Genomic DNA, 25,513 nt, shown 5'->3' on the forward strand with positions numbered 1-25,513 from the left:
TGTTAGTGAAGTCAGATGCAGTCCGTGAGACTGCACTAGCTTCACTGTGACTGGCAGTGACTTCCTATTGGAAGTCCTACCTGTAAGTCACAGACACACAAGGCAGTCCCATTGGGAGGTGTTTCCTCTCTCTGGAACTGCCAGACTGCGCTGCGATTAGCAGAGAGCTAACGTCCTGTAGGAAGCCAGCTCCCTGCATCAGAGCCGGCCATAGGCATAGGCAAACTAGGCAATTGCCTAAGGCATTTGATATGCCTAGGGGCATCAGCAGCTTCTGCTGATTAAAATGATATGCGGCATGCCTATATTCTGTGTGTAGCATTTCATATGCAGATACAGTCACAGTCTCACACAGTATATAGGCATGCTGCATATCAGTTTAATTAGTAGAAGCTGCTTGTGCATCCTAGCCACATACCAATGTAAATAAGATGCATTTTCATAAAAAAGGCGCCCGACGTTAGCATTGAGGCAAGATTTATGAGGACACATCTGTATCCAAGCAGAGTCAGAGATCACAGTGTTAGTGGCAGTGTGAGTGCTGTGTGCATGTGAGTGGGTTGGTTGTGCAATAGTGTTCAGAATATGTGTAAGGAGCATTATGTGTGTCATGTAAAAATGCATTAATAATGTGCAACATATGTGTAAGGGGCACTATGTGTGTCATTATGTGTATAAAGGCATTAATAATGTGTGGCATATGTGTAACAGAGTACTACTGCGTGTGTGTCGTTATGTGTATAGGGGCACTAATAATGTGCAGCAAATGTGTAGGGGGCACTATGTGTGTCATTATGTGTATAAGGGCATTAATAATGTGCAACATGTGTAAGGAACATTATGTGTGTCATTATGTGTATAAGGGCATTAATAATGAGCGGCATATGTGTAAGGGACATTATGTGTAAAAGGGCATTAATAAAGGTTGTCATAATATGTAAGGCGCATTACGTTTATAAGGACATTAATGTGTCTCATGTGTATGGGGCATTACTGTGTGGAATTATGTTTATAAATGCATTACTGTGTGGCATTATGTGTAAAAGGTGCTCTACTATGTGGCGTTGCATATAGAAAGGGCACTACTGTGTCATCTAATGTGAATAAAGAGCAATAGAGAGTGTAGTGTAATGTGAATAAGGAGCAATTCAGTGTGGTGTAATGTGAATAAGGAGCTCTACTGTGAGGAGTAACGTTTATAAGGTAAAGTGCTACTGCTGTGGGATGTAATATGAATTATGGACACTATCGCATGATCAAATGTGAATAAAGTTGCAGTACTGTGTGGCGTAATTGGAATTGGGGTTATTATTGTGTGGCCATGCCCCTTGCCAGCAAAAACACACCCCTTTTTGGGCTGTGCGCCAAATGTGCGAACTGTTCCTATTTAAAATATAGGGGGTACAAACACCAAAATAAGGACTGCTATAGGTGAAGGGTGATGGTGCTGGTAAAGAGGGGCAAGGTCAGAGGCGGAAACAGCGGTGGTGGTGCTAGGGGGCACCAGCCAAAATTTTGCCTAGGGCATCATATTGGTTAGGGACGGCTCTGCCCTGCATCATAAGACCTAGCTGGCTTCTATGGACTGCAATTGATGCAGCCCATAGAAGCCGTGGTTTTCGTGCATGCTCAGTACCGTCACCACTTCCACGCATACGCTGGGTCCCAGCGTCTGTGAACTGTACATAGAGTAGGGTAGGAGCTGCCACTGACTTCCACACATATTCAGGAAGGAATGCTGCCATCCACTACCATACATAACTTCTAAATATGTAAAAAAATATACCACATATTGGCCCTCATTCTGAGTTGTTCGTTAGCTGCTTTCGTTCGCAGCGCAGCGATCAGGCTAAAAATCTGCATTTTTGCGCATGCGTATGGGCCGCAGTGCACACGCGCGAAGTACTTTGACACAAAACTATGCAGTTTTACACAAGGTCTAGCGGTGCTTTTCAGTCGCACTGCTGATCGGTGAGTGATTGACAGGAAAGGGGTGTTTCTGGGAGGTAACTGGCCGTTTTCCGGGAGTGTGCTAAAAAACGCAGGCGTGTCAGATGAAAATGCAGGCGTGCCTGGGGAAAAGGGGGAGTGGCTGGCTGAACGCAGGGCGTGTTTGTGACGTCAAACAGGAACCAAACTGTCTGCAGTGATCACAAGGTAGGAGTAGGTCTGGAGCTACTCAGAAACGGCATGAAAATATTTAACAGCAAAACTGCTATCCTTTCGTTCGCACTTCTGCTAAGCAAAGATACACTCCCAGAGGGCGGCGGCTTAGCGTTTGCATTGCTGCTAAAAGAAGCTAGCGAGCGATCAACTTGGAATGAGGGCCATTGTGTATACCATTTTGAGCATCAAGAATACAACCTATTTTTCGATTCTCAGGAAAGCCACTATGCTCATACATTAATGTGAAAAATAATTAAAACAAGTGGCTGTTTAGAACATGGCGATAGATGGCACACACCTTTCTAGTATATAAGGTCACTGATGAAGTTCACAGGGTACACATGGATAGAGCAGCATTTCTTGTGGTCACATACCATTGTTGTTACACACAGTAAATGATGGATTTCATGTATTCTAGGTACATGAAGATGAGACACTTTCTGTCTGTCACACTGTTTCTGCTGTCTACCTCATCCTGTTTCTCAGGTACATTACTGTGTTTTCTTACATAAGGATATATATATATATATATATATATATATATATATATATATATATGTTGGGTTTTAACCCAATTTAGCAGTTTCAAATGCTCTATTAAATGTGAATGTATAACTTACTTGTGAATTATCACCATTGACCTGGGGAAGTCAATGCTTTATAGCAGGGGTGGGGAACCTTTTTTTTACCGAGGGCCATTTGGATACTTATAAAATCCTTCGGGGGCCATACAAAAATTCTCAACTTAAAAAATTACCCTACCCCCCAGTAGGTCTGCCCCTTAGAGGTACTGCGCCAAAAAAATGGGTGTGGCGAGTTAAAATGGGACGTGATACACATATGCCCCCAATAGTGCAGTGCCAGATCCACAATTGCCCCCACAGTGCCAGGTATACAAATGCCCCCACAGTGCCAGGTATACAAATGCCCCTCACCATGCCAGGTATACAAATGCCCCCACAGTGCCAGGTATACAGATGCCACCCACAGTGCCAGGTATACAAATGGCCCCCACAGTGCCAAGTATACAAATGCCCCCCACAGTGCCAGGTATACAAATCCCCCCACAGTGCCAGGTATACAAATCCCCCCACAGTGCCAAGTATACAAATGCCCCCCACAGTGCCAGGTATACAAATGCCCCTCACAGTGCCAGGTATACAAATGCCCCCACAGTGCCAGGTATAGAAATCCCCCCACAGTGCCAGGTATACAAATGCCCCTCACAGTGCCAGGTATACAAATGCCTCTCACAGTGCCAGGTATACAAATGCCCCTCACAGTGCCAGGTATACAAATTCCCCTCACAGTGCCAGGTATACAAATGCCCCCCACAGTGCCAGGTATACAGATACCCCCACAGTGCCAAGTATACAAATGCCCCCACAGTGCCAGATATACAACTGCCCCTCACAGTGCCAGGTATACAAATGCCCCTCACAGTGCCAGGTATACAAATGCCCCTCACAGTGCCAGGTATACAAATCCCCCCCTCCCCCCGTGCTGCTGCATTCTGCGGCGTTTCTCGTGTGGACAGGGAGGAGAGTGCGGCTGTCGGGCGGCGGCATGTAGGACTTCAAACCAGCCGCCGGTTCGAGAGCCAATCAGAGCTTGCGGACCGGCAGCCGCGGCTCCTGATTGGCTGCTGGTCCGCGAGCTCTGATTGGCTCACGAACCGGCGGCTGGTTTGAAGTCCTACACGCCGCCGCCGCTCTCCTCCCTGTCCTGACAGCTGAGACACGCTGCCGCCGGACTGAGCGGCAGCGTGTCTCACTGGCAGAAGCGGGTGGGCCGGAGGTTCCCCACCCCTGGTATAGAGGATTATGTACTATGGGCTAGATTTATTATGCGTCTGTTTTTCAAAGTGCATTGTGGGATTAACTTCATGTACACCAACTAGAATATTTTGTCTGTATACCCCTCAGTGTTTATAGGCAGAGAGAAAGCTCATCATGTACTGCAGAAACGTGCTAATAATTTTCTAGAGGAAATACTCCCAGGAAATCTAGAGCGGGAATGTTATGAAGAGACGTGTTCTAAAGAGGAGGCTCGAGAAATCTTTAAATCCCAGGAGAAAACGGTCAGTATAACACACAGAGCAAAGGGCAGAAGAGAATGACAAGACTCAGATCTCAGGAACAGATATTACATGGATCTGGGGATTATTTAGTCATAAAGTGCAGATGCCAGTATAAAATAGAAATCAGACAATAGCTCATACTTGCTTACTCTTCTGGGTACTGCGGGAGACACATTGTTTTTTGGGTAGTCCCCCGCACCCCTGGAAGAGTAGGCACCCCTCCCGCATTCTGCTTACTTCATAGTGAAGTGGGCAGAATTCAGAGATGAATACAAGGAATCTGCAGAACTGACGGAGGGGGTGGGGCCCAATGATGCAGTTGTATGCAATTTAATCAATTTAGCCCCACCCATATGTAAATGTTAGCCACTCACACTGGTTTCCCCATGAGGGGGTGGGGCCTAATGACACAATCATAGTGAAGTGGGCAGAATTCAGAGATGAATACAAGGAATCTGCAGAACTGACGGATGGGGTGGGGCCTAATGATGCAGTTGTATGCTAATTATTCAATTTAGCCCCACCCATATGTAAATGTTAGCCACTCACACTGGTTTCCCCATGAGGGGGTGGGGCCTAATGACACAATTAGCCTGGCCCCACCCTTGTCACCGTCCACCTGCTTCACCTCTCCGTACATCTCCCAGAAAGGAAAGCTTCGAAGTAGGTGTGCACTAGTATTTATTGTCAAACTTACACATACTTTCAGAACACTTCAAGTAATGGATTTGAACACCCAACCTTATATACCATATTCATATATTTAACTTGTGAGCTATCAGAAATTTGTGTGCACCATGTCCTTCAATATTAATCCCCTCTATGGGCTACTGTTACGCAATTTACTGCAATTTACTATTTATTCTCCCTCCAGGCTATGTATGCAACTTCAACAGGCAATTTAAGGCAGATGTCATACTGTATTTCAAGTATTAACAGTATTCCAGTAAATTGTGGTATTCCTTATAAAGATTTGTGTTACGCTACATAATTTTTGAATTTAGTTATTCCGTAATAATGCATAAGGATGAATTTTGGGGAAATAATGTGCACAAACCAGAAGTTTGCTTTTTTTTTTTTAAACTGCCTTATAAAATTGGCAGCAAAAATCTAGTTGCCATGGATTACACTATAGCACGTTTGTACACATTAAATAAATTCCTATGTGTTTTTGTCTGGGGAGGATTTTACCTTTGGGCTACAGGACTGCAGCTCCCCCAGGTAATATCCGCCACCCACTCATTGTCAGTGTAGCCAGATGCAGTCCGTGACTGCACTGGCTTCACTGTGACTGGCAGTGACTTCCTGTTGGAAGTCCTCCCTGTCAGTAACAGACAGACAAGGCAGTCCCATTGGGAGGTGTTTCCTCCCTCCGGAACTGCAAGACCGGGTTGAGATTAGCAGAGAGCTAGCTTCCTATAGGAAGCCACTCCCTGCCTGGTCGTCATCCCAACACAGCTTCTATGGGTTGCAGCCGATGTAGTCCATAGAGACCAGGGATTGGCGCATGCGCACTCAAGCCGCCGCTTGTGCACATGCGTCAGTCCTGGTGCCTGTCAGTTCCATTGTGTAGGGACCCGTGACTCTCCTCGGGTGTGGATTATCAAATCGACAGTGTCTAGCTCAACAATGTTTAGGTCGACCACTATAGGTCGACAGTCACTAGGTCGACAGGTTTGGAAGGTCGACAGGGTTTCTAGGTCAACATGTGCTAGGTTGACAGGTCAAAAGGTCGACATGAGGTTTGTTTGTTTTTGTGTCATTTTCTTCGTACAGTGACTGGGAAGCCGAATTAGTGCACCGTGTCCCCTCGCATGGCTCGCTTCACTCGCCATGCTTCGGGCAAGTTGCCTCGCTCTGCTACCGCTTCGCTCGGCACAGATTACCGTTCCAATCGTAGTCCACGTGGATCGTTAAGTATTAAAAAGTTAAAAAATGTGTTAAAAAAACCTCATGTCGACCTTTTGACCTGTCGACCTAGCACATGTCGACCTAGAAACCCTGTCGACCTTCCAGCCCTGTCGACCTAGTGACTGTCGACCTATGTGGGCGACCTAAACATTGTCGACCTAGACGGTGTCGATCTTCAGACCGGATCCCCTCTCCTCTCTGGCATGGGTAGTGGCAGTCCCCCTTACTGTACCTAAAAAGGTAGGAGCGGCCGCTATATGCTACTAGTGCTTTAGCAACATTTTGTCATTTTTTTTTCTTTATTTGCTTTGCAGACAGAGTTTTGGTTTCATTATAAAGGTGAGTGACATAGATAGATAAAATATTGTAATACCAAATATTGTCTAACATTGATTTTGCTAGAGCTTAGAATGTGTCATTAGTGGTACTAAGTAAAGCAGGGTACACACTAGCCGATGTGGGTACCCGGCGATATTGGCTGCTTAGGGGACCCGGCAGGGAACCAGCATCGGCAAGTACATACACACTTGCCGATGCCGGCAAGTGAACGACGGGGGGAGCAGGGTCGAGGTATTTATATAGCACAAGGCCGGATTAAGGACCACATGGGACTTGGGCTGAAGATATTCAAGGGCCTATTGTTAGAACTGGGGAGGTGTGATAAGTGCTGTGTGGGTGTGGCCAGAGCCATATGGGCATGTACTCCCCTACAATACAAGCATCATTTTGTGGGAAAAATAGAAATAGATCTCTTAATAGATATAATATGATGGCTGGTCATCATCATACTGTCATGACCAGGGCAGCCATCAGGGGGGGACTGTGGGGACTGGTGTCCCGGGCCCTTACAGAGAAGGGGGCCCACCACTGGCTCCTACCGCCAATGCCTGCCAAGCTGCACCAGTCTGTGAATCAACAGCAGGCTGATGCTCATGGAGGACTTCTTAAAACAAGCCTTCCCTGTGTATCAGCTCTCTGTGAACCATTCCTGTATGTCCGCAACGTTCCATCTATATGTAATGTCACAATGTATGACATCACATAGGGGTGGAGCAGTGTGGCAGAATCTTTTTTGGGAGGGAGGAACCCTGTTTATTTTGTCAGTCCCGGGACCCACAATTTCTGATGGCAGACCTGGTCATGATGATGGGCCTATGTGTATGTGGAGGCCTGGAGCTGGAGCTCCAGCCACCCTATTGTTAATCTGGCCCTGATATAGCACACATATATTACAGACATTCACATCAGTGGTGCTTACAATCCATATTTCCTATCACATGGACCTATATATACACATTAGGATTACCTTTATTGTCAGAAGCCAAGTAACCTACCAGTATGTTTTTAGAGTGTGGGAGGGAACCAGAGCACGCAGAGGATACCCTCAAAACATGTTTAAAACATACAAACTCCACACAGATAATGCTGTAGTCAGGAATTGAGCTGATAACATCAGGGCTGTGAGGGAGCAATCTTAACCACTACGCCAACCATACAGTATCGGATTTAAGCGGCATGGCGTGACATCATGACATCACGTGCACTAAACCACAATAAACACTAAATAAATAATAAAGTTTCCTTATTTCTTGCAGCAGAGTGCACGTGATGTCATGACGTCATGCTGCTCTGCATCTCACTGTGTGTGCACGTGCAATACGGATCCTGTGCGTTCACACTGGGCATAAATACTTTAGTATGTGATCACATCGCTGATGTGATCCATATTAATTAAGGCCCATGGTACAACATGCTAGCCTTAAATGATCATTAAATTAATTATGCTGTTATACACTGCTCAAAAAAATAAAGGGAACACTAAAATAACACATCCTAGATCTGAATGAATTAAATATCCTTATTAAATACTTTGTTCTTTACATAGTTGAATGTGCTGACAACAAAATCACACAAAAATTATCAATAGAAATCAAATTTATTAACCCATGGAGGTCTGGATTTGGAGTCACACTCAAAATTAAAGTGGAAAAACACACTACAGGCTGATCCAACTTTGATGTAATGTCCTTAAAACAAGTCAAAATGAGGCTCAGTAGTGTGTGTGGCCTCCACGTGCCTGTATGACCTCCCTACAATGCCTGGGCATGCTCCTGATGAGGTGGCGGATGGTCTCCTGGGGTATCTCCTCCCAGACCTGGACTAAAGCATCCGCCAACTCCTGGACAGTCAGTTGGTGGATGGAGCGAGACATGATGTCCCAGATGTGCTCAATTGGATTCAGGTCTGGGGAACGGGCGGGCCAGTCCATAGCATCAATGCCTTCGTCTTGCAGGAACTGCTGACACACTCCAGCCACATGAGGTCCAGCATTGTCTTGCATTAGGAGGAACCCAGGGCCAACCACACCAGCATATGGTCTCACAAGGGGTCTGAGGATCTCATCTTGGTACCTAATGGCAGTCAGGCTACCTCTGGCGAGCACATGGAGGGCTGTGCGGCCCCCTAAAGAAATGCCACCCCACACCATTACTGAACGTTCTCCTTGGTGTCTCCAGACTCTGTCACATGTGCTCAGTGAAAACCTGCTTTCATCTGTGAAGAGCACAGGGCACCAGTGGTGAATTTGCCAATCTTGTTGTTCTCTGGCAAATGCCAAACGTCCTGCACGGTGTTGGGCTGTAAGCACAACCCCCACCTGTGGACGTCGGGCCCTCATACCACCCTCATGGAGTCTGTTTCTGATCGTTTGAGTAGACACATGCACATTTGTGGCTTGCTGGAGGTCGTTTTGCAGGGCTCTGGCAGTGCTCCTCCTGTTCCTCCTTGCACAAAGGCGGAGGTAGCGGTCCTGTTGCTCTCCTACGGCCTCCTCCACATCTCCTGGTAGCGCCTCCATGCTCTGGACACTACGCTGACAGACACAGCAAACCTTCTTGCCACAGCTCGCATTGATGTGCCATCCTGGATGAGCTGCACTACCTGAGCCACTTGTGTGGGTTGTAGACTCCGTCTCATGCTACCACTTGAGTGAAAGCACCGCCAGCTTTCAAAAGTGACCAAAACATCAGCCAGAAAGCATAGGAGCTGAGAAGTGGTCTGTTGTCACCACCTGCAGAACAACTCCTTTATTGGGGGTGTCTTGCTAATTGCATAGTTGCCAACCCTCCCTCATTCTGCAGGAGACTCCCTGAAATAGCAGCAATCTCCCTCACTCCCTGAATAGTCCTGCAATCTTCCTGATTACACCTTATCACCATTATGTAGCTCTTACATTCTAGGGGGGGAAAAGAAATCAGAGATATATACATTCAAATGGGATCATCAGTGCCATTTCCCTGTATTGGTTATAAAGCACAATGATCCCTATGGCTACATGCATTTTAAATAATGTTTCTCATGGCCACTTATAGTATATGGAACCTCTTGCAAAACACAATACATGAACAAATCCTGCGAAATATCAGCGTCTTTTACTAACTTTGGGACTCATTTACATTTGGATGTAAGTCATTTTCATGACACGCCTCTCAGATGTAGCAGTACGCGTCCGCGCTGATAGGTGTCACTTTCATAATCTCCCTGAAATACTTTTTCAAAAGTAGGCAAGTATGGCTAATTGCCTATAATTTCCACCTGTTGTCTATTCCATTTGCACAACAACATGTGAAATTGATTGTCAATCAGTGTTGCTCCTAAGTGGACAGTTTGATTTCACAGAAGTGTGATTGACTTGGAGTTACATTGTGTTGTTTAAGTGTTCCCTTTATTTTTTTGAGCAGTGTATTTAATAAAAAAGCTTATATACGGACATTATTACAGTCTGCCATATGTTACCTTTTATTCCATTTATATATGATCTATATGCTGGAAACTGTTGTATATCTAATTTGAACACAAATGCTATTGCCTCTTTTTAGACCTCAGTCCATGTAAAGAAAATCCATGCATTAATGGGGGGATCTGCCAGCAGTATCACTACACTTACACATGCCTGTGTCCCCCGCGTTACACTGGGAGGCACTGTGAAAATGGTGAGGAATATATTTTTTCTGTGATTGGTTGTAGAAATGTTTTTATCAATCCTCAAAAAAACAAGCATCGCATTTTCTGAATGTAAATGCTTGTACTGTCTGATGTTACCCTAAGTTATTACCCTCTCATCAGTGTGTTCTTATTGGCCTTATACTGTAAATGGTGTTGGCATAATAGAAACCTTTACTCCATATTCACCATTAACCAACCACAGAGACAAAACATTGGGCCTAATTGAAATCTGATTGCAGCAGAAAATTTGTTAGCTAATGGCAAAACCATGTGCACTGCAGGGGAGGCAGATATAACATGTGCAGAGAGAGTTAGATTTGGGTAGGGTGTGTTCAAACTGAAATCTAAAGTGCAGTGTAAAAATAAAGCAGACAGTATTTACCCTGCACAGAAACAATATAACCCACCCCAATCTAACTCTCTCTGCACATGTTGTATCTGCCCCACCTGCAGTGCACATGGTTTTGCCCATTAGGTAACAGATTTGCTGCTGCAATCAGGTCTGAATTAGGCCCATAATACATATCACCAGTATTGTAGTAATACTTCAGTTATTATAGTTTTGGTTATAGTAACTCTACCATTCACACAACAGTCGAGTGGTCCATCTAGCGCAGGCATTCCCAACCGCGGTCCTCAAGGCACACCAACAGTGCAGGTTTTAGTGATATCCAGGCTTCAGCACAGATGGTTAAATCAAAATAACTGAGGTACTAATTAAGTCACCTGTGTTCAAGCCTGGATATCACTAAAACCAGGACTGTTAGTGTGCCTTGAGGACCGTGGTTGGGAAACACTGATCTAGCAGTTGTATTGTAGTTATTGTTACAGTAGCCCAACATCACTCACTTCATCTCATATTTGCATTTAATTGCCCCAATAATATTGGTGAGGTTGTGGCTCCAGTTTTCTGACAGCCATGATTGCACAACCCACACACGTATAACCCTCCACTGAAAACCTTGCCTCCATTATTTATCAGGAGAATAAAATGGATTTTAAAGTCATATAACTGAAAAAATATATATATAAACCAATTCTAAAATTACCTACAAATAATTCTATATGGTCCCTTGAACAGTGTTGTCCTAGACACAATACTTGTTTGTCTCACATTGAAAATACCTAAATACTACTATCAAATAAAATCCATTTGCCTGTTATCTCCATGACTTTCCCAGCTGTCCTACCGCCCTTTGTGTAGAACTGTTAACGATTGTGGTAGGAGAGATATTTTACACTGAACTTGAAGAAAGCCAAGGTTAAACCATTTTTACGCATGTACATTCTACTGTATTATTGTAAATTGTAGCATGCCTTTATTGCAGTGCGGTATGAGTGCTGGTACAACAATGGAGGTTGCTGGCAGTACTGTACAGATACTGCCCGGTCACTCAGCGTGAAATGCTCCTGTGCACGAGGGTACACGCTAGAAGAGGATGGCAAGAAATGTGTCATATCTGGTAGGTGTCAGCTTTGCTTAGCTCATACTATTTCAGCAAGTCTAACATGATAACTTATTAATGCTTACAATAGAAAATGGAGATATACTGTAATATATTTAGTTAACAACTATTTTTAACCATAAAGGCCTTAATAGTGCCATGTTTGTTCAGTTCTAACTATTGGAAGCCTCATGGACACAAGCCATATATTTCTTTCATTTCCAGATCGTTTTCCTTGTGGACTGATGTCCAGTTCCTCACGCTCTCTGCTCGATCCAGACTTAGAATCTCTAGAACATCCCACTTCTGACACCATTGGCACAGAGAATTCTCATCCTAATACAACAGCTATGATGCCCACACCAAGGCATTTAAATGATAGCATAGACATGCTCCTCACAAATGAGACTGCATGCAATCCTAATACAACAGCTATGATGCCAACGCCAAGGCGTTTAAATGATAGCATAGACATGCTCCTCACAAATGAGACTGCATGCAATCCTAATACAACAGCTATGATGCCAATGCCAAGGCGTTTAAATGATAGCATAGAAATGCCCCCCACAAATGAGACTGCATGCCCGCAAGCAATGGACAAACCTGTTGACAATGGCACTTCTCAAGACTTAACTGGAACAGCCAGGTTCATTAGTCCTAATGAAAGTGGTAGTGTCAATAAAACTCTGTATGGCTCAACAAATAAGACAGACAATAAGGACAGTACTGCGGGTGGTGAATCTGTGGATCAAAGTACTTTAAATGAAGACTCTATTGGACATGTACTGGGTGTTGAAGATGGAACTCGGATAGTCGGTGGGATGCGCTGCGAGCTGGGACAGTGCCCCTGGCAGGTGTGTAAATCCATAGAGACAGACATATTTGTGTGTGTGTGTGTGTGTGTGTGTGTGTGTGTGTACACACATACATAGTGGTCTTTACTATTAATGAAAGCTCAACTTATATCAGAAAATACAGCATTCTTTATATATGGGGCCTTATTCATGCCCCAATGCATAAGTGGCGCATGCCGCAAAGTACCATTGTTCAGTACTTTGCGCATGCGCTGGCCCCATATTGCGCATGTGCAGTATGGGTGTGTGACAGCGGGTGCAAGGCGGCATCAGACTGTCAGTGATTGACAGCCTGATGCTGTTTGGGGGCGATGAGAGGGCGGTGACAGCCTCCGTTTCTAAAAAAAGGAGGCGTGTTGCTGTCATTGTGGGGGAGGGACAAGGCCATGATCTGTCAGAAGATGGAGATTTCCTGGCCTCTTGGCGGCGCAGACCCCATGGGTCAAGCAGCTAGCTGTTGGTGTTGCAGATGATCCAATACTGCGTCACTGGACGCAGCTCAGGTCAGTAATGCACGTAGGAGGCATGACGCCCCCTGCTGTATTACCATATTAGTGCTATCACTGCTGCTTCTACTGTATGTAAGCAGGCCCATAGTGTAGATACTCTGAACAGAGGAATAGATAGTCACATTATTGTATAGCTTTTTCCTAATATTAAACTTGATTTTAAACTCAGTGGGAGGAATTCAAATGTTTGAAAAGTCGGTTGGGTCTATTAGATAAGAAAAAAATGACACCCAACTGACTTTTCAAACATTTGAATTTCCCCCAGTGAATACTGTACAATAGGAATGTTTACTGATAGCTAGTGCGACAGCAAGAAATCAGTGCATTCTCTCAATTGACCCCCTGCGTCTGATATAGGGGGCCATTCCGAGTTGATCGCTCGCTGGCGATTTTCGCAGCGCAGCGATCAGATGAAAAAACGGCATTTATGCGCATGCGTATGCTCTGCAATGCGCACGCGCGATCTGTGGGTACAAAGCCCTTTGTGGTTGTGCTCAGGTTCTAGCAAAGTTTTTCTTCGCACTGACGGCCGCAAGACGATTGACAGGAAGGGGGCATTTCTGGGTGTCAACTGACCATTTTCAGGGAGTGTTTGCAAAAACGCAGGCGTGTCTGAAAAAATGCAGGCATGGCTGGGCGGGTGTATGACGTCAAATCCGGACACGAATAGGCTGAAGTGATCGCAAGCGCTGAGTAGGTTCAGAGCTACTCAGAAACTGCACAAACTGTTTTTGCAGAGCTCGGCTGCACAAGCGTTCGCACTTCTGCTAAGCTAAAATACACTCCCCAGTGGGCGGCGGCATAGCGTTTGCACGGCTGCTAAAACTAGCTAGCAAGTGATCACCCGTGTAGAACAAACAGTTGCAATACTTTTTAAAATCAAAACCAAACATTCTTTGTTGTCACCCTCAACTCTCCTGTGATTAGTTTATGTGTTTCTGACACTGTTTTATGATTATTGAGTTGGCTCTGCTAATTTCTACCTTAAACCCAGAATACTTGTACAACTTCCTTGTCTAGGGGGCATCTGCTTGTTCTAAAATGAATCAAACTATACCAAACTTTCTGTATAGAAAAGTGTAAGCACCTTTGTACTCAATTCTTCCCTTTCCCATATTGCAATAGGCCCCTAATTTGCAGCAATTTTACGCATATTGTACGCTTGCTACATATTTTTATGATCGGGGACTTTTATCTACATCTAAAGTAGTATTTCTATCCAAAAACAGCATAAATATTGAGCTGTCTTTGCTCCCTTCATATGTGTGGTCACATTAGTTTGTTTGTACAGACTACTTTTCTTTGGAGTCCTGCTATGACTTGCAGAGAGACATTTATTTGAAGCTCATTATTATTATTATTATTATTAAATTTTATTTATAAGGCGCCACATGTGTTTCGCAGTGCCGTACAAAGGACAGTACAGGGAGACAAAACATAGCATTACAGTAAATAAATAACAGAAATAGAGTACAGGTAACAGAGCACCACACATTCTCAAGACATAATACAGCTAAAATGTAAGTATTGAGGGATTGATCATTGTACTACTAGAGGCTGGTGGCCATAGATGGAGGTGAGTCTTTACTTGCAGGGTAAAGATGGTCTTTGAGTAGGGGAGAGCTGCGAGTGAAATGTGTCGAGACGAGGGCTTAGATAACAAGAGGAAAGAGGGCCCTGCTCTGAAGAGCTAACAATCTAGTGGGGAGGGGCGACAGACAGATGACAACAGGTGCAGGCAAGCGGGAGTTAGTCTGATGGCAGTATGCAAGCAAAGCGGAGATGTTCACGGCATGAGGCAGGGGGGTGGAGGCGCGACTTCAGGACTAGGTTATGCATCGGGAGGGTATGCTTTGATGAATAGGTGGGGTTTTTAGTGCCCGTTTGAAGCTTTGCAAGGTCGGGGAGAGTCTAATGGAGTGGGGGAGTGCGTTCCACTGAAGGGGAGCAGCACGGGCATAGTTTTGAAACGAGCATGGGAAGCAGTGACCAGGGCGGTGAAGAGGTGGACATGTTACATGTCCCAAATTTAGTGGTGGTTATTACCTATGGACTGCAACCCCCGAGTAAAATCTGTGACCCAGCTCAGTGACAGTAAAGCCAGATGCGGTCCATGAGACTTCACTGGCTTCACTGTGACTGGCAGGGACCTCCTATTGGAAGTCCTACCTGTCAGTCACAGACACTACACAGAGGCGTCACCAACGCCTTGTACACCCAGTGCGGCGCCGCCGCCATAAAAAGGGGCGTGGCTTCGTGGGAGGGAGGGGCTTTGATTCCCGACCTCCGTTTTTCATCACTTGGGGGGTTCGAGAGGTGCGTGCTGCCTCTCAGGGAGTGTTTTATGTGCAGTGCTCTGGACAGGAGCCGAGTTCTGCACACAATGTAACAGTGCAGCACTCTGCTCCTGTCACTGAGCAGGAGCAGGCATTTTGGTGTCATCCCTCGGCGGGTGACACCCAGTTGCGGGCCGCACCCCCCTTGTGACGCCACTGACACTACAGGCAGTCCTATTGGGAGGTGTCTCCTCCCTCTGGAACTGCCAAACCAGGCTACGATTAACAGAGAGCTGGCTTCCTGTAGGAAGACACTTCCTGGCTCATCAGCCCGAGCTGGCTGCAGTCCATAGAAGCCTGGGTTTTGTGCATGCGCAGTACCATCGCTGCTACTGCGCATGCGCCGGATCCTTGCGTCTGTGAACTACATAGTACAGGTGCCGGGACCAAGTCAGCGGCGGGGACCAGACAGCATGGCCAGCGCAGGAGGAGCCGCCGCTGATCCCAGTGTAATCTATATGCGAACCCATGGCAAATGGATGTAGGAAGAGGGTATGTGGGTTGGTATTAAGGAAGTTTACAAATCTTGTGATATGCCTCCTGCAATGCACACCTCTCTACAGAGATACAGATGCAGATTGGCATAAGAAAAAGAAAAAAGCTTGTACTAGATACTTGTGTCAGTTTTTGTCCAGTTGTTCTAGTACACCAACAACTATTTATTTTGTGTGATGGGGAGCTTTAAGAAATTAATCACTCCTCAGTATGAGACTATAGACCAGCTGCGGCTCCTACCTTTTTTAAGTAGGGGGGTTTACCACTACACATGCCGATGAGAAGAGAGTGCCCTGTCCCTATACCTGCACAGGTCCCGTTGCCAGTGTCGGACTGGGGCATGATGGGTCCACCGGGAGGAATGCAGTGGTAGGGGCCCATGTGTACGGGTGTGGCCAGCCACCACATTGGTTTGTCTAACCATTATAGAGTGCATGGGCTGGGCCCCTTGATAAATATATATAGTAAATACTGCTAGTGAATGCATGATAATGTACCAAATAAATAACAGCAATGCATTGTAGAAAATTTATTACAGTCCTGTGAATGTAGGGTAACATATGTTTAATGTATAATTCAAATGCATAGTCTGGAACCTGATCGCTAGAGGAGGTGGGGGCCCAGGCAGTGGGGCCCATCGGGGGTTTCCCTGTGCCCCTGAGGGCCAGTCCAGACCTGCCCATTGCATGCGCACAAGCAGCAGTTTGAGTGGCTTCTATGGACTGCATTGGCCGCAGCCCATAGGAGCTGGATTGGGCTAACGACCAGGCAGGGAGTGGCTTCCTACAGAAAGCCAGCTGTCTGCTAATCGCAGCCCAGTCTGGCAGTCCCAGAATGAGGAAACACCTCACTCCCTGTCCTGTGGGTGGCTGGCAGTGAAGCAACTGAGCCAGTTCAATCACATAGACTGCAACTGGCTCAACTGGGCTAATTGAAGTGGCAGATTTTACTGGAGCCCATAGGCAGTGTCGTTTCTTGTGGTGGATGAGCCATGCAACCGCACGGGGCGCCTGCCATGGCACTTTGTCCCTTTACTGTTCCGGGCTCCCCTTCCTTCGTCCTCTTCCCGAGTACTCTGCTTGGAGGTCAGGGTTTCGCGGAATGACTTGGTTGCGTTGTGACGTCACGACACAACCGCGTCATTCCATGATTCCCCCCCCCCCCCCCCCCACGAGCAGAGTACTAGGGAGGAGGAGGGGGAGCCCAGGACACATCCCGCGTGCTGGTCCTGGATGGATACATTACATACCTGACATCCTTGCTGGCAGCAGCAACAGCCCCGGCGGGTGCAGCTTTTCCCCGTTGCCCCACGCACCGACAGGACGATGCAACCATCCCTCAGCTGGCTGTCCCAGGTGCAGCTCTTCTCCACTGCCCCACACACTGGCAGGATTATGCAGCCATCCCTCAGCTGGCAGCCCCAGACTCCCAGCACATGAAACCCCTGGCAACAAGCATGACACCCAGCGCATAATACCCGTAGCAACGAACAGGTAATTTTAAAGTAATTAGAAGCTTTACTTTGGGGCATAATTTATGACGGGCATTGCAGTATATGGCTCAATATGGTGCAGGGAGCATAATATGGTGCAAGGGGGCATTACTATGTGGGGCTTGAAAAGGTGGAATTTATTTTTTTCCCTGTGGTGGTGCAGGGTCAAAAACAGGGGTGTAAGGTAGTCTTTTTAGGTGAGACTACACCCATTTTACCGAGTCCATGCCCATTTTAGCGAGGTCGTGCCCCCTCGCCGGGAGAGCATGCACCCAGTGGCATGCATAAATTTGCTCTCTTATAACTGGGGTGGGGGGGTGGATACATTTTTAAATCTTGCACTGGGAGTCAAATTGGCTAGGAACAGCTCTGCCCATAAATCCGCCACTGCTAGAGATACCACGCTACAGTTGACCTGGGAGGGTTGAGGTATAGCTACGCTGTTACCACTCAGAAGCCAATGCTTTAGAGTAGCTTATTTGCATACTTGTTACTGGTTATTTCAGACCCTTGTCAACCATTTTCATTATTTTTGTGAGTTTATTAAAGAACATTACGTACTTTCCTGTTAAATGGACCTGTTATCGTTCTTTTTTTTTTTTTTTACACAGATAATGATCTCTGTTGCTTTTCCTGTGGCAGAAAAATGCACATTGATCCATTGTGGATCCTTTCTCTGCTCCCCATTCGCTGGTATAAGTGAAAATGGGGGCTTTGTTGTTAATTATAGCAGCACTTTTGCAGTTAATTAACTGTTCTCCTGCAGTTCCTTTTTTTCCACTGTGGTGGTTGTTAAAGGAAGGGATGATCAAAATGTAGGATTTGTGTATGACGTAGAGGGTAGCTCTGGCATTTCTCCAGAAGAAGGGCATTTTCAGCTGTGTAGGAGTTGATTTTTTTCACTTTCCCCCTTTTTGATTACTGTGTTAGGATGTGCTCAAACCTACATGTAGCGAAGTTATTTTCTGGAAGTGCAAAAATGTCAGACTAAAGTGTACCCGATAGTGGTGAATTGGTTTGATGGCAACCGGATCCCCTTTATCAGCCCTCTCTGCTTCATCTATTGCTGGACAGAACGGCTGACATCAATTGATTGATGCTGATGGCAGCTGGATCTGTTACAGCAGCACGGTGCATACCCTCCAACATTTTACACATAAAAATCGGTACAAATGTAAAAAAGGGGCGTGGTCATGGGCAAAGGGGGCGTGGCCACATCCATTTTCCTATACTTTTAATGGAAGTTTGGAGAGCCAAAAATCAGTACAGACCATATAAAAAGGTACTGTACCTGCCAAAAAGGTACAGCTGGAGGGTATGATGGTGATGGACTGTAACAACTACCTGGGGGAGGTTTTCTCACCCCAACTACAAAGTTTGCCTCTGCTGAAAATCGGGGTCCCCGGACTGATCGCAGAGATCGACGATAGCCTCTTCACCAAGCGAAAGAACAGCGCAGGCAGGGTGCTTCTGCAACAGTGGGTCTTCAGGGGCGTGTGTCGTGAAACTGGCCACATCTTCCTGATTGAGGTTGCGGACAGACTGCCAAAACCCTGTTACCTGTCATTGCCGACAATATAACCAAGGACTCCTTATTTATTCAGATCCCTGGCGCGGTTACAAGACCATGGAACTAGAGCAATAATAAAGCACTTTCAGATAAAATAGGATTTTAATACCTACCGGTAAATCCTTTTCTCTTAGTCCGTAGAGGATGCTGGGGACACTTCAAGAACCATGCGGTATAGACGGGATCCGCAGGAGACATGGGCACTTTAAGACTTTGAAAGGGGTGTGAACTGGCTCCTCCCTCTATGCCCCTCCTCCATACTCCAGTTATAGGAACTGTGCCCAGGTAGACGGACATTTCAAGGAAAAAGGATTTATTTTGATTTAAGCTAAGGTGAGATACATACCAGCTCACACCTCAAACATGCCGTACAACATGGCATTCAATCCAATGCATGCAACGGCATGAACAATGACAGCAACAGGCTGACTATAACCACAACACATGTGTAACCATAACCAATAACTGCAGATACAGTACGCACTGGAACAGGCGCCCAGCATCCTCTACGGACTAAGAGAAAAGGATCTACCGGTAGGTATTAAAATCCTATTTTCTCCTTACGTCCTAGAGGATGCTGGGGACACTTCAAGAACCATGGGGTTTATACCAAAGCTCAAGAATGGACGGGAGAGTGCGGCTGACTCAGCAGCACCGATTGACCAAACAAGAGGTCTTCCTTAGCCAGGGTATCAAACTTGTAAAACTTTGCAAAAGTGTTTGAACCCGACCAAGTAGCTGCTCGGCAAAGCTGTAATGCCGAAAAAACCCCGGGCAGCCACCCAGGATGAGCCCACCTTTCTGGTAGAATGGGCCTTCACCGATTTCGGTAACGGCAATCCAGCCATAGAATGAGCTTGCCGAATCGTATTACAGATCCAGCATGCAATAGTCTGCTTGGAAGCAGGTGCCCCAATCTTGTTGGGATCATACAGGGTAAACAGAGCCTCCGTTTTCCTAATCTGAGCCGTTCTGGCTACATACATTTTCAAAGCTTTGACCACATCTAGAGGCTTCGATTCCTCAAAGGCGTCAGCCACTGGCACCACAATAGGTTGGTGCATGTGAAACGATGACACCACTTTAGGCAGAAATTGCTGACGAGTTCTCAACTCTGCTCTGTCTTCATGGAAGATCAAATAAGGGCTCTTGTGAGACAAAGCCACCAATTCAGACACCCGCCTTGCAGAGGTCTTGGCATGATCACTTTCCAAGTGACGAATTTCAACTCTACCTTACGTAAAGGCTCAAACCAATGAGATTGCAGGAACTGCAACACCACGTTAAGATCCCATGGTGCCACCGGGGGCACAAAGGGAGGTTGGATGTGCAGCACGCCTTTCACGAAAGTCTGAAATTCCGGAAGGGAAGCCAATTCTTTTTGAAAGAAAATTGACAAGGCCGAAATTTGTACTTTAATTGAGCCTAACTTTAGGCCTGCATCAATCCCTGCTTGCAGAAAATGGAGAAAATGCCCCAGCTGAAATTGTTCCGTAGGAGCCTCCTTGGATTCACACCAAGATACATATTTTCTCCAAATACGGTGATAATGTTTCACCGTTACCTCTTTTCTAGCCTGAAGCAGAGTGGGAATTACTTCACCGGGAATACCATTTCGGGCTAGGATCCTGCGCTCAACCTCCAAGCCGTCAAACGAAGCCACGGTAAGTCTTGGCACACGCACGGCCCCTGCTGTAACAGATCCTCTCATAGAGGAAGAGGCCAGGGATCTCCTATGAGCAATTCCTGAAGATCTGGATACCAGGCCCTCCTTGGCCAGTCTGGAACAATGAGGATTGCATGAACCCTTGTTCTTCTTATGATCTTTAACACTTTTGGAATGAGTGGAATCGGAGGGAACACATATACCGACTGAAACACCCACGGTGTCACTAGGGTGTCCACTGCTATTGCTTGAGGGTCCCTCAACCTGGAACAATATCTCTGAAGTTTCTTGTTGAGGCGAGACGCCATCATGTCTATTTGAGGAATTCCCCAACGACTTGTCACTTCTGAAAAGACCTCTTGATGAAGACCCCACTCTCCTGGATGGAGATCGTGTCTGCTGAGGAAGTCTGCTTCCCAGTTGTCCACACCCGGAATGAAGACCGCTGACAGAGCGCTTACATGTCTTCCCGCCCAGCGGAAAACTTTTGTGGCTACTGCCATTGCCGCTCTGCTCTTCGTTCCGCCCTGGTGGTTTACGTACGCCACTGCTGTTATATTGTCCGACTGAATCAAGACGGGCAGATCGCGAAGAAGATGTTCCGCTTGTAGAAGGCCGCTGTAAATGGCCCTTAATTCCAGAATGTTTATGTGTAGACAAGCTTCCTGGCTTGACCATTTTCCCTGGAAATTTTCCCCCTGTGTGACTGCACCCCAGATTCGGAGACTCGCATCCGTGGTTACCAGGATCCAGTTCTGGATCCGAATCTGAGTCCCTCTAGGAAGTGAGAGCTGTGCAGCCACCACAGGAGTGAGATTCTGGTCTTGGAAGACAGGATTATCTATCGGTGCATGTGCAGATGGGATCCGGACCATTTGTCCAACAGGTCTTACTGAAACACTCTGGCATGGAATCTGCCAAACTGAATGGCCTCATAGGCCGCCACCATCTTCCCTAGCAACCGAGTGCATTGATGAATCGACACTCTTGCTGGCTTCAGAATCTGTTTGACCAGGTTCTGAATTTCCAGAGCCTTTTCCACTGGAAGAAAAACTCTCTGTAATTCGTGTCCAGAATCATACCCAAGAACGACAGCCTTGTCGTCGGAACCAACTGTGATTTTGGCAAGTTTAGGAGCCAACCATGTTGTTGCAGAATTGTCAGGGAGAGCGTCATGCTCTGGAGTAATTGTTCCTTGGACCTCGCTTTTATCAGGAGATCGTCCAAGTACGGGATAATTGTGACTCCTTGCTTGCGCAGGAGAAACATCATTTCCGCCATAACTTTGGTGAAAACCCTCGGAGCCGTGGACAGACCTAACGGCAACGTCTGAAATTGGTAATGACAATCCTGAACGGCAAACCTCAGGTAAGCCTGATGTGAAGGATATATGGGGACGTGCAAGTAGGCATCCTTTATGTCGACCGAAACCATAAAATCCCCTTCTTCCAGACTGGAGATCACTGCTCGGAGAGACTCCATCTTGAATTTGAATGTTTTTAGATAGAAATTGAGGGATTTTAAGTTCAGAATAGGTCTGACCGAGCAGTCCGGCTTCGGGACCACGAACAGGCTTGAATAAAAGCCTTCTCCCTGTTGTGACGGGGGCACCATGACAATGACTTGATTTTGACATAGCTTTTGTATAGCACCGCATACCACCTCCCTGTCCGGAAGAGAAACTGGTAAGGTTGATTTGAAAAATCGTTGAGGGGGCACGTCTTGAAATTCCAGCTTGTACGCTTGGGACACTATTTCTAATACCAATGGGTCTAGGGCCGAACGAACCCAGAAATGACTGAAGAGTCGGAGACGTGCCCCCACTGGTGCGGACTCCCACAGAGGAGTCCCAGCGTCATGCGGTGGATTTGGTAGAAGCCGGAGAGGACTTCTGCTCTTGGGAACCTGCCACAGCCGGTGACCTTTTTCCCTTTCCTCTTCCTCTAGAAGCAAGGAAGGAAGACCCTCGTCCTCTCTTGTATTTATTGGGACGAAAGGACTGCATCTGATAGTGGTGCGTTATCTTTTGTTGATCAGGAACATAAGGTAAAAGGGATGACTTACCCGCGGTAGCCGTAGATACCAGGTCAGCGAGGCCGTCACCAAACAAGACACCACCTTTATACGGCAGAGACTCCATAGCTTTCTTAGAGTCAGCATCAGCATTCCATTGATGAATCCACAATGCTCTCCTAGCTGAGACTGCCATAGCATTGGCCCTTGATCCCAAAAGGCCAATGTCCCTCGTAGCTTCCTTAAGGTAGGCTGCAGCATCCCTGATATGACCCAGTGTCAAAAGAATGCTATCCCTATCCAGGGTATCTAACTCAGATGACAAGTTATCTGCCCACTTTTCAATAGCGCTACTCACCCACGCCGAAGCAACGGCAGGTCTGAGTAGCGTACCCATAATGACATAATTGGATTTCAATGTATTTTCCTGCTTACGATCCGCAGGTTCTTTTAGGGCTGCCGTGTCAGGTGACGGAAGAGCCACCTTTTTGGACAGCCGTGATAGAGCTTTGTCCACAGTGGGGGGTAACTCCCACTTTTCCCTATCCCCAGAGGGGAACGGATATGCCACCGGAATTCTCTTGGGAATCAAACTTCTTGTCAGGATTTTCCCAAACCTTTTAAAAAAAAGCGTTCAGTTCTTGAGAGGGAGGAAACATTACTGTACCTCAGGTTTCTTTCCTTTAAACATACAGACCCTTGTATCAGGAACAGCAGGGTCCTCCGTGATATGTAACACGTCTTTTATCGCTACAATCATGTACTGAATGCTTTTAGCCAGTTTTGGATTTAATCTGGAATCACTATAGTCGACACTGGAGTCAGAGTCTGTGTCGGTATCTGTATCTGCTATCTGGGTAAAAGAACGCTTTTGTGACCCCGAGTGGGTCTGAACTTGTGACCATACATCCTCCACGGATTTCTTCCATGCCTGGGTCTGAGACTCAGACTTATCCAATCTCTTATTTAATAGAGCCACATTCACATTCAAAGCACTCAAAACATTTACCCAATCAGGCGTCGGCGGTGCCGACAGGGTCACTCCCACAGTAGTTTCTTTCCCTAATCCAGTCTCCTCCTGGGAAGAGCACTCAGCCTCAGACATGCCAACACACTTGTACCGACACCACAAACACACTGGGCATATAGGGGGACAGACCCACATTAAAGCCTGTCAGAGAAACACAGAGGGAGTGTGCCAGCTCACAACCCAGCGCCTATCCCGGTTCTGAAACTTTTATATATAATGCCTCAGACCTGTTAGCGCTTTTATATCAATAATCCAGCACCAAATTAACTGTGCCCCCCTTGTTTTGCACCCTGTTACTTGAAACAGCAGTGTTGAGGAAGGACCAGCGTCTCTGCAGCTCTGTGAAGAGAAAAATGGCGCTGAGTAGAGCTGTGAGGGCTAAGCCACGCCCCCTTAATGGCGCGCTTCAGCCCCGCTATTTTTTTAATTATTTATACTGGCGGGGTTCCGGATTTAGTGCCTAGGCACTTAAATACCACATAGCCAGTCTTAAAAATGAGGATTTATGCTGCCCAGGGCGCCCCCCCCCCCCCCCCCGCGCCCTGCACCCTATAGTGGCGCTGTGTGTGTGGGAGCATGGCGCGCAGCGTGGCCGCTGTGCGTTACCTCAAAGCCGTCACTGAAGTCTTCAGATCTTCGTCTACTCACCTGTCTTCTGACTTCTGGCTCTGAAAGGGGGGTGACGGCGGGCTCCGGGAACGAGCATCTAGGCGTACCTAGCGTTCAGACCCTCAGGAGCTAATGGTGTCCTGTAGCCTAAGAAGCAGAGCCTTAAAACTCACAGAAGTAGGTCTGCTTCTCTCCCCTCAGTCCCACGATGTAGGGAGCCTGTTGCCAGCAGGTCTCCCTGAAAATAATAAACCTAACAAAACTCTTTTTTCAGAGAAACTCAGGAGAGCTCCTCAGTGTGCATCCAGTCTCACTGGGCACAGATTCTAAACTGGAGTTTGGAGGAGGGGCATAGAGGGAGGAGCCAGTTCACACCCCTTTTAAAGTGCCCATGTCTCCTGAGGATCCCGTCTATACCCCATGGTTCTTGAAGCGTCCCCAGCATCCTCTAGGACGTAAGGAGAAATCACACTTACCATTACATAGACCCGGACAGCAGCACCCGCATACAGTACAGCACATACAAAGGATGTGGTGTAGCCAAATGGCGCAACTAATAGCACAGAGGTACAGCAAGACGCTACCCCAAGATTCTGTGGTGGATGAAATTAAAAAACCATCAATGCAAGGCACCAGATATACAGTACTACACACTGCTTAGTATTTGGTTAAAAAACTATTTAAATGCTCTGTACAAACCAAAATGTTACAATTTTGTTAGGAAGATGTTATTAAAACATAGTTAATAGCATGATGAAAAAAAATCAAACAAAAATAGCAATAAAAGGTAGGGGTCATTCCGAGTTGATCGCTTGTGCAGGGGAGCTGTGCAAAAAGTTTTTGTGCAGTTTCTGAGTAGGTCAGAACTTACTCAGCCGCTGCGATCACTTCAGCCTGTCCGGTCCCAGAATTAATGTCAGACACCCGCCCTGCAAACGCCTGGACAAGCCTGCGTTTTCCACGGCACTCCCAGAAAACGGTCAGTTGCCACCCAGAAACGCCCTCTTCCTATCAATCTCCTTCTGATTGGCTGTGCGAATGGATTCTCCGTTAAATCCATTGCACATCAATGATCCACTTTGTATCTGTACAAAGTGCCTGCGCATTGCGGTGCATGCACAGTAGTGATCTGATCGCTGCGCTGCAAAAAACAGCAGCGTGCGATCAGGTCGGAATGACCCCCGTAGTCCCTTCAATAGCAAAGCACTGACAAGTATGTTATGGGGTATTTTATTTATTTTATAAACTTTAGCTGTATCAGGAAAAGCAAGTAAATGTTGTAGGATCAGTAAAGAAATATGCCATCTAGATAACATACCAGTGGGTTACACT

At 46.5% G+C, this 25,513-nt stretch overlaps 1 protein-coding gene across 2 annotated transcripts in view; it reads left to right on the plus strand.

Moving 5' to 3' along the window:
- Positions 1-25,513, plus strand: part of LOC134909210 (coagulation factor X-like) — a 91,375-nt gene that overhangs the window by 62,294 nt on the left and 3,568 nt on the right. For both annotated transcript variants that reach the window (XM_063915861.1, XM_063915862.1), the window contains 6 exons: positions 2,585-2,652; positions 4,092-4,246; positions 6,472-6,496; positions 10,036-10,149; positions 11,491-11,625; positions 11,833-12,461. In XM_063915861.1, coding sequence (XP_063771931.1) covers positions 2,589-2,652; positions 4,092-4,246; positions 6,472-6,496; positions 10,036-10,149; positions 11,491-11,625; positions 11,833-12,461 — 1,122 coding nt within the window. In that variant the 5' untranslated portion in view covers positions 2,585-2,588. The remainder of the gene's footprint in view (positions 1-2,584; positions 2,653-4,091; positions 4,247-6,471; positions 6,497-10,035; positions 10,150-11,490; positions 11,626-11,832; positions 12,462-25,513) is intronic.

The sequence above is a fragment of the Pseudophryne corroboree genome, chromosome 4 (genome assembly GCF_028390025.1).
Source record: "Pseudophryne corroboree isolate aPseCor3 chromosome 4, aPseCor3.hap2, whole genome shotgun sequence".
Taxonomy (NCBI): Eukaryota; Metazoa; Chordata; class Amphibia; order Anura; family Myobatrachidae; genus Pseudophryne; species Pseudophryne corroboree.